The sequence below is a fragment of the Colobus angolensis genome, unplaced genomic scaffold (assembly GCF_000951035.1).
Source record: "Colobus angolensis palliatus isolate OR3802 unplaced genomic scaffold, Cang.pa_1.0 Scaffold40, whole genome shotgun sequence".
In the NCBI taxonomy this organism is placed as follows: domain Eukaryota; kingdom Metazoa; phylum Chordata; class Mammalia; order Primates; family Cercopithecidae; genus Colobus; species Colobus angolensis.
Genome location: NW_012117377.1, coordinates 8,817,815 through 8,827,464, shown reverse-complemented (window position 1 = coordinate 8,827,464; position 9,650 = coordinate 8,817,815). Strand labels below are relative to the sequence as shown.

Below are 9,650 nucleotides of genomic sequence, written 5' to 3'. Positions count from 1 at the left end.
AGTTCGGTCCACAAAAATGCTTGTTCTGCTCCCTGACGACTGGTGAGTCTGTCTGTGTATTGTCCGGGTTAACTATGGGTCATGTGGAGTCTAAACATCATACTTATCTCTTCTATATTAAGCTCCAGTTAAAACAGAAAAGGGTTCGAATGCCCATGGAAAATATGGTCACTCTATTCAGGGCAGTAGAAACATAATGTCTTTGGTTTCCTGAAAAAGGAAACTTAGATGTACACCTGTTAAAACAGGGTGGTGTCCGAGTAACCATGAAAATATTTTCCTGAAAAAGGAACCTCAGATGTAGAACTACGGGATCGTGTTGGTGCAACATTCCAGGAACTGGTCTTCACAGGGAATTATGTTCCCGTCACTGTTTGGGGTGATTGGGCCTTGGTACGTGCCGTCCTAATGACATACCAATTCTGTGACCCCCTGCAGTTACCACAGTTTTCTGAATCTGATGACCCTCCACCTCTTCCTCAACCTTCCTCTCCCACACGGCCTTTGTTATCTGATCAGCCTCTCCCTTCGCCTACTCCTCCCCCACCTAACAATACTGAGAATTCAATATCTAACTCCAGTGACTTTGGTTTAATGTCACCCCCTGATGATCTCCTTTCTTTTCACGAAGAGCCAGTACTTGTAGCTCCCATGGCTCTGACTCAGATAGCCCAGGACCACATATATGCTAATTCTTCTCTCTTCAAACCTTTGGAGTCAGCTAATGGTTCCGGGACCAAACTACAATTTACCTATAATTCTGCAGGCCCTCCCACATCCATTGTGGCCCCTCACCCTCCAGTCGTTTCGGTTCCTCAACCGGTCACTTTGCCATCCACTCAGCCAGCTTCTCTATACCCTTTTTCACACATGGACACCAGTAATCACCAGTATACTTCTGCTCCTTCTGCTCTCCCAATACCCCTTCCTCGCACTCTCATACTGGTCTGACCCCCTCACCCTCAGTTTCCCTTACCTACACATGCTTTTCCTGTCACTTCTATGCTAACTCCATCTCGGAAACCTACTCTTAAAACTTCAATGCAACGCTTACTATGCCAAAACAAAACAAAACAAAAGTGGATTAGATGTGTGGGCTTATCTGGTCACGCTAGAATCTCCTAACATCCAAGGTGTACAAATGCGTCATTATGTACCTCTCAATCTTACCTTTTTAAAAGAATTTAAGGATGCTTGTACTCCGTACGGTCTTACTTCTCCTTATGTTAAAATGGTATTACAAACTTTTTGTACTGAGGTCACTTTGCTTCCCTTACACAGGGACCTTTTGGCAAAAACTGTTCTGACCCCATCTCAGCATTTACAATTCCGTACCTGGTGTGCAGAGGAGGCCTGTCTGCAGGCTCAGCTACATCGGCCTAATGGCATTCTAGTTACTCAGGCTCAGCTCACAGGCTCCCACAGTTTCTCTGATACTTACGCCCAATTAGTCTTTGATGCTCTCACCACAAAACACGTAACAAAGGTGTGTATGAGAGCTTGGGATAAATTATGAGCCCCCAGGCCAAGCTCCTGTTTCTTTTACTAGGGTTAAACAAGGTCACAGTGAATTATATGCTGATTTTTTAGCTAAATTATGAGATGCTGTTGAAAAACCTGTCTCTGATGAGCACAGTCAAGGTATTCTCCTTCGTATGTTAGCTTTTGAGAACGCGAACCATGAGTGTAAAACGGCCATGCGTTCCGTCCAACAACAAAATTTACCTTATCACAATGTGTTGCCTGCATATATTAAAGCTTAAATCTGACACAACTGTTTGGATTGAGAAGTGGCCACTCTCTAAAGAAAAACTGGAGGCTTGGACTCAACTGGTTTCTTGACAGTTACAACTTGGAAATGTGGAACCTTCTTTTTCCCCCTGGAATGCTCCTGTGTTTCTACTAAAAAAGAAAATCAGGCAAGTGGCAGATGGTAACCAATTAAAGGGCCATTAACGTTGTAATTAAACTGATGGGGGCCGTCCAACCCAGCATGCCTGCCCCTACTTTAATACCTAAACATTGGCCTCTCATAGTTATTGATCTGAAAAGATTTTTTTAATATTACTTTACATAAATCAGATTGTGAAGAATTTGCCTTTACTGTACCATCTCTCAATAGTCAGGAGCCTGCAGGAAGTTGTCAATGGAAAGGACTTCCTCAGGGAAAGCTGAATAGCCCACCATCTGCCAGCTTTATGTTGGACAGGTGCTTTCACCAGCGTGAGCTCAATTTCCCCAGGCCTATATTCTTCATTATATTGATGATATCTTAATTGCTGCCCCCACTGATAAAGAATTAACAGACCGTTATCGAATTTTAAGCCGCTGTGTTACAGAGGCTGGATTATACATTGCTCAGGATAAAATTCAACAGACCACTCTTGTTCAATATTTAGGAATGGTGGTTGATAACGTATTCAACCTCAAAAAGTTCAAATTAGGAGAAATTCTTTGAAAACTTTAAATGACTTCCAAAAACTTCGGGATAACATTATTTAAGACCTACTTCAGGCATTCCAACATATGCGCTAACTTGTTTTCTATGCTGCGGGGATATTCCAATCTCCACAGTCCCAGCACTTTGACCCCTGAGGCTTCACTAGAACTGGAATTTGTAGAGGAAAGAACCCAGACTTCCCAGTTATCTAGAATACAGCCGTCTCGCCTTTTCAGCTTCTGGTTTTCGCTTCATTACACTCCCCTACTGGGCTAACAGTTCAACATAATGATTTAGTAGAGTGGTGTTTTCTTCCTCATTCTGTGTCAAAAACTTTGTGTATCTGGACCAAATGGCCAGTCTAGTTGGACAATCTCGGTGTAGAATACTTAAAATTTCCAGATTTCATCTGAATTTAATTATAGTTCCTTTAAATCAGCTCGAAGTTCAAGCCGTTTTTCAACATTCCATATTGTGGCAAATTCACTTGACTGATTTTATTGGCGTTATTGACAATCATTATCCAACAAACAAATTGATTTTATAAAAAATGACATCTTGGGTGGTCCCTTGATTGACCAAAGATCAGCCCATTCCTGAGGCTGTTACACTGTTCACTGATGGCTCCAGTAATGGAAATGCTGGTTATGTGGGTCCTACAGACAAGCTTATTTCTACCCCTTATACCTCTGCTCAAAAGGAGAGTTAATTTCTGTAATCACTGCCTTACAGGATTTCCCCAAACCTTTAAATATTGTCTCTGATTCTGCTTAACGTGGGAAAGAGGACAGGCTTTGTTTCACCAGGAGATCATCAGTCCCCTTCCTGGGTGCCCACTGAAAGACTTAAACTTCGTGTGAACGAAACCACAGGGAAAAGACGTCCGTGTCAGAGACCGCCCTCCGACGTGGTGAGATCTGTGCCAAGTCCTCAGAAGCAGGCACACCAAATCAAAATGGGTCTGGTTCAATCCTCCCTGTTGGCAATGGAGACCCATCTAACTCATCCCACTTCTCCTAATTACCTTTCTTTTTCTCCTTACAAGCCTAAAAATCTCACCATTTCTATTAGCCTGAAAAGAACATCCCTCTGCTCTTCTCCTCCGCCTTCAGCACTCAATCCCGCTTACAACAGGTTTTATTTAATGATTCTCCTTCTTATACTTTGTGTCTCACCAGTTTCCTCTCACACTGATTTACCTGCTACACAAAATTATTCTTATTGGGCTTATGTGCTTTTCCCTCCACTTATTCAACCTGTCGCCTGGATGGATGCTCCTGCAGAAATCTACACTAGTGATAGTACGTGGATCCCTGGAGCTACAGATGACGGTTGCCCTACTCAACCAGGAGAAGAAGGCACTGCATTTAATGTTACCATGGGTTACAAATACCCCCTCAGTGCCTCGGACATGCACCTGGTTGTATCCAACTAGAAACTCAAGTCTGGGCTGCTTATCTTCCGGAGAGATCAGCTACAGAGGAACTGGGACATTTGGTCTCTGGCCTCTCCCTTTCTCCTTTAAGACAAATGAAAGGGAGAGTAAGGGAAGACACCCCATACTTTCAACATAAACCTGCAGGAAAACCATGTCCTAAACACTTTTTTGAGGGCCCATCTAAAACTTTAATTTGGGAAGATTGTGTTAACTCACATGCAGTAATATTAAAAAATGACTCATATGGTTCAGTAATAGACTGGGCACCAAAGGGCTATTTAAAAAACAACTGCTCCTCTGGCGGAAGGGAATGCCTGGAGGCTACTTATTTTATTTCTTATTGGGAGAACGAGAATCATCGTTCTACTCTGCATAGGAGGTTCAGCTCATTCTTTCCCTTAAAATGGGAAGATAAAGGCATTATCCCTCCAGGCTTCATGTGATACTCCCCATTCGGGGCCCAGAACTTTGGAAATTGGTTGTTGCCATGTCTGGACTGCGAGTATGGGAAGGGGAAACTCTTCGGTCTGTTGTCCCCGCTATCGTCCCCCTCCCTCTGTATCAATGTGGATTCAGACATTCTGCTTTGCTTACCTCCAACTTGACTGTTCCCATACAGAGCTGTGTTAAGCCTCCTTACATGCTGTTAGTGGGAAGTATCAGAATTTGGATGAACAAACTGCCCAACACATTAATTATCATTTATACACTTGCATTAACTCCCCGTTTTGACTCCAGGAAAAGTGCAATGTTCGAGCTCGAGAAGGAATCTGGATTCCGGTAACTTTGCCCAGACCTTGGGAATCCTCCTCCTCGATATGTTTCATTAATGAGGTGCTACAGCAAATTCTGAAAAGATCTAAGAGGTTTGTTTTCACTTTAATCGCTGTGATCATGGACCTAATTACAGTCACTGCACTGGCCACCACTGCTTGAATGGCGTTATGTCAATCGATTCAAACAGCTCATTTTGTTAATGACTGGCAAGCCAGTTCCACCCAAATGTAGTATTCTCAACAAGGCACTGATCAAAAATTGGCTAATCAAATTAATAAATTAAGACAGTCTGTTATGTGGCTTGGAGATCGGGCAGTGAGTCTCGAACACCGCATGCAGATGCAGTGTGACTGGAACACCTCTGGAGCCCAGCTGTCACATTTCTCTCTTTGTACCCTTTCTCTTTATTTCTCAGACCAGCCGGCACTTACAGAAAATAGAAAAGAACCTATGTTGAAATATTGGGGGCTGGTTCCCCTGATAATAAAGTCTTTGAAAACTGTGTCCAATAGGAAGAGGACCAGCTTTTCCTTGGAACAAGAGATACAGCAGACTACAGGGTACGATGCAGATTGGCTGACAGGTAGGTAGGCAGATAGATCTGGTGGTAGAAAGATGAAGAAAGAAATTCTGTTATTAACCAGCTTCTATTTTCATAGTTAAAAAAAAAATTAAAAAAGAAATCAGATAAGAACAAGGAAAGAGAGATGGGATACTAAAAGTGCAAGGAAAACAAGGTTGTGAGCTACTTCAGAGAGCAGGAGAGAGAATTCCTGAGAATTCCTGAGCAGAGCTGCTGGAGGTGCTGAGCACCACACGAGGTTTGTAAACACATATTTGAAGTGTAATCAGTTAGCATGGGGATATATTTTTCTCCAGCCACTTTGGGTTACTCACGTTCAGGTGAAGAGAAGGCAAACAGAATAACCAGGGCTGGGATTTTTCCAGAGTACTGAGGAGAAAAAGCCAAGGGAGGTAGACGAGGGCATCCATTATAGAGTGGAGCAGTGGACCTCATGGATGGAATCTAAGCTAGTTAAGAATGAAATGAATCTAAATCCACAACATTTTTATTTAACAGCAATTCACAAACCCTTTTGCTCTCAATTAAAAATTATTAATATTTTAGAAGTTTAATTTTTAAACATCTTGCCAACTGTGATGGCTTCTTCGGATTACTAAATGTCACCAACATTCACCTTGTTACACAGGCCAAAAGTCTGATGGCCTGTGACTTGATGACTTTTTCATACTCAGTACAACAGCAAAAGCTGTTCTCCTTTGAAAATATACTCTGAACCTAACTACTTCTCAGCACCTCTACCACTGCTACCCCAGGGCTTGTGCTTGGACCTTTCCATTGCTCATCCCTTGTTATCTATTTTTTCAATCAGAAGCCAAAGAACTTCAAATTTAAAACAGATGAAGCCCTTCCTTTCAACCATTCAATGCCTCTTGGTCACACTTGGAAGAAAAACCCACATCCTGAGCACGGCCTGTAAGATCCTACACGACCCAGCTCCCGGGTTTCCCGCTGATCCACTCTCCACCTCTCTGCCCTGCCCAGCCACACTGGCCTGTCACACTCTTCAGTCTTGCCAAGCACACTTGCATCTCAGGACCTTTGTGCCTGCTATCCCTGGAAAAGTCTCTCCTCAAAAGGTTCATGCAATTTGCTCTCATTTCATTCAGATCTTGGTTCATATGTCAATTCCTCACAGAAACCTTCCCTGACCATCTATCTAAAAACACTGATATGCCAACACCTTTTCTCCTTTCTCAGCTTCACTTTTCTTCAAAGTACTTTTCATACAATCCTATTTTTCTGTCTTCCCCACAAGAATGTAATCTCCATGAGGAATTTTCTGTTTCGTTCACCATTGTGCTCCCACGTGCCTGCAATAATGCATTTTACATACGGTAAGTATCAATAAATATTTATTCAATAAATGAGTCCTTTTTATTCTTCTTGTGCATTTAAAAATATATTTACCCAGTAATATAAGAATATAACTTATAAATAAAAAATATACCAGGGATACACACTGAAGGGGCAGACAGTAAAAAGTGAAGAAAATTCTGATAATCACAGATGTAACCAATCAGCAAGCCAGTACACATGCCCTAAGGATAGGGTCATACAGAGCCTGTCAATCTCTGTCAGGAGACTTTGGTAATCTCCATTTGCTCCTCGCAAGAAGAAAAAACTCCCCATACGGGGTTAAGGCCTTCAACCAACAATTCTGTCCTCTGCCCTTATGTTCCTCTGGAATATTTTGCTAGAAATGAATGGATTGTTTGTTCTGATACAAAGAAGGGTTGATTACTTACTGGTCCTACGCAATTGAGGACAACTGTTGCCTGTTTAGCCATTTCATCAAGCGAGGCTGGATTAGTGATATCACAAATGATGATTCCAACTTCAGACGATAGTGTTGGTCTTCCTAAAATAAGAAACAAATGAAGTGAAGAAAATTCCGGTAGAGGATTACACCTTCCTTGTCTTCTTTTTATAGTAATCAGTGACCAGCAAATTACTAAATACACTGATACACTGAAAGCTAGCTCTCCCGTTTAGACTAAAGATAAAACTGTTTTTAATCAGGTAATAAAAAAGGAAAAGGTTATGAGGAAAACCGAGTTAACACTAAGCGTTACTAAAAACCTGACCTTTAAAAAAAAATCTAATAAAAGCGTTGTGTAAATAACAACTCTGTGTAACACGACAATTTCACGATCAAGTTTAAACACTGAGCAGATAACTATCCAGACTTCCTCTCCAACAAGAAATTTATGTCATAAAAATAGTTTCTTGGCCAGGGGCAGCGGCTCAGCACTTTGGGAGGCCAAGGCGCAAGGACTTCTGGAGCTCAGCAATTCCAGACCAGCTTGGGCAACATAGCAAGACCTTGTCTGTACTAAAAAAAAAAAAAAAAAATTATCTGACATGGTGGCATACGCCTATAGTCCCGGCTACTCAGGAGGCTGAAGTGGCAGAATCACTTAGACACGGAGGTCGAGGCTGCAGCAAGCTGTGATCATGCCACTGCACTCCAGCCTGGGTGGCAGAATGACACCTTGTCTTTAAAAAAATAAAGTTCCTCATCAACTACTAAACAATTACTACGTATGATTTAGTTGTAGGTGATGGAGAGTCTTGGACTGACTGTTAACATCAAAACCATTAGGGCCGGGTGTGGTGGCTCACGCCTGTAATCCCAGCACTTTGGCAGGCTGAGACGGGCGGATCATGAGGTCGGAGATCGAGACCATCCTGGCTAACACGGTGAAACCCCGTCTCTACTAAAAATACAAAAAATTAGCCGGGCGTGGTGGCGGGTGCCTGTAGACCCAGCTACTCAGGAGGCTGAGGCAGGAGAATGGCAAAAAACCAAAAAAACAAAAAAATTAGAACTCTAAGGTGAAAAGCACATGCTACATAAACACACAGGCTCATAAGAAAACAATTGGAATTAACTGGCTCAACTAAGTGATGCAGGTTTCAATAGGTGAAGGTATATCCCCCGCAATAAAACTGGATTTGGACATTATATATGGTAATTGACTAGGCTGTACCGGTACGATCTTGCTGAGCTGGAAAAAGAAATGGAAGCATATGTTTTAATAGTGAAATTACTTCTCTTGGTAAAATAGCGACCAAAAAGCTCTTTGGTCAGAATTACGTGTTGGTAGTGTCAGCATCAAAAGCTGTAGGAGAGCCCAGCCTACGTGGTCGTCACAAACATACCTCTTCCACGGGGCATTTTTGCTGTGTACTATTCATGAGTGCTAAGGGAAAAAAAGAAGGGGTTATAGAAGAGGAAAGGAAGAGCAAAGAGTGAACCTAGTTGTCTAATCTTTAAAAGGAACCATACATAACCACGAACAAAAGCACTCCAAGCAGGGCATTGTACGAAAGTAGATTAAACAGAAAGAACGTAGTATTTCCAGAACTCTAACGGGTGCCTGTGTAAAGGAAATCTACGGTGGGGAGTTAACAGCCAAATTTAAAGGCTACAGAGTCTTAAGTCAGATGGCTCCCCAGCTATGAAGGCAGCAGGATCCCTGTGTCTGTCTCCTCTCTGTCCCATCCTGCACCCCAGACTCGGGACAGGTCTCAGCAAGGACAAGGTCACTCAAGAAATATATGCTACCCGAATGCTTAGAGAATCAATAAATATATGCTCCCTGAATGCTTAGAATAAGTAAGCGTCTAAACCAGAAATACACACTTTTTATTCTCTGAAGAGGAAGACTGCTGGAGTATTCTTACACACACAAAAAGAGACTAAAACAGAATAGCCACAAAGACACTGTCAATACAACTCTTAAGTTTGCTCTCCCGTCCTCAAAACACGAGGCAAAGGGAGACTCCGGTCTCCAAGAGACCAAAGCCCTGCCCTCCTCTCCGACCAAATATTAAGAAACCCGCAGACTCAACAGGTGCCCCTGCTGCGGGGGAGGATGAAGCAGAGAGCGGGGCAACTCAAGTTCTTGACCATTTCGCCGGGGGAACTCCCCAAACGGCGGCAGAAATGCAACAGCGGGAAACAGGAGGAAATATATATATGGGGGTGTGTGTGTGTGTGTAATCAGTGTGCATCCCTGGTGCGTATATATACACACACACACACACAGTTAAGGAGGTGGAACAAAGCTATGGCAATACTTGAAACATCCCTCCCTCTCCTCTTCCTGTCCTCACGCAGGGCTCGGGGACACGCACCCCTGCGGCGAAAAGCTCGTCTGGGGCGATGCGGGGTCCCCGGCCCAGCCACCGCGCAGCCCCGTCCCGCCCCGCCCCTTTACCCAGCTTCAGGGCCGCCTTCTCCAGCACCCGCTGCAGCTTCTCCCGGGAGCGGCCCGCCACCGCCCAGGGCAGGCGGGAGCTCCGCTCCGGGTCCACCTGCTCCCGGGCCACCTCCTCGGTCACGAACTGGCCGGTGAAGCCAGAGGCGCCGAACACCACCAGCTGGAAAGGCCTCTGCTCGGTCG

General features: G+C 43.6%; 1 protein-coding gene across 1 annotated transcript in view; it reads right to left on the bottom strand.

Moving 5' to 3' along the window:
- SCCPDH (saccharopine dehydrogenase (putative)) overlaps positions 1-9,648 on the bottom strand; it is a gene marked incomplete at its 5' end in the record, with an annotated part of 61,420 nt that extends 51,772 nt beyond the window's left edge. Inside the window, 2 exons of the mRNA XM_011955775.1 lie at positions 6,987-7,099; positions 9,465-9,648. Coding sequence (XP_011811165.1) covers positions 6,987-7,099; positions 9,465-9,648 — 297 coding nt within the window. The remainder of the gene's footprint in view (positions 1-6,986; positions 7,100-9,464) is intronic.
- Positions 9,649-9,650: the final 2 nt, after the last annotated feature.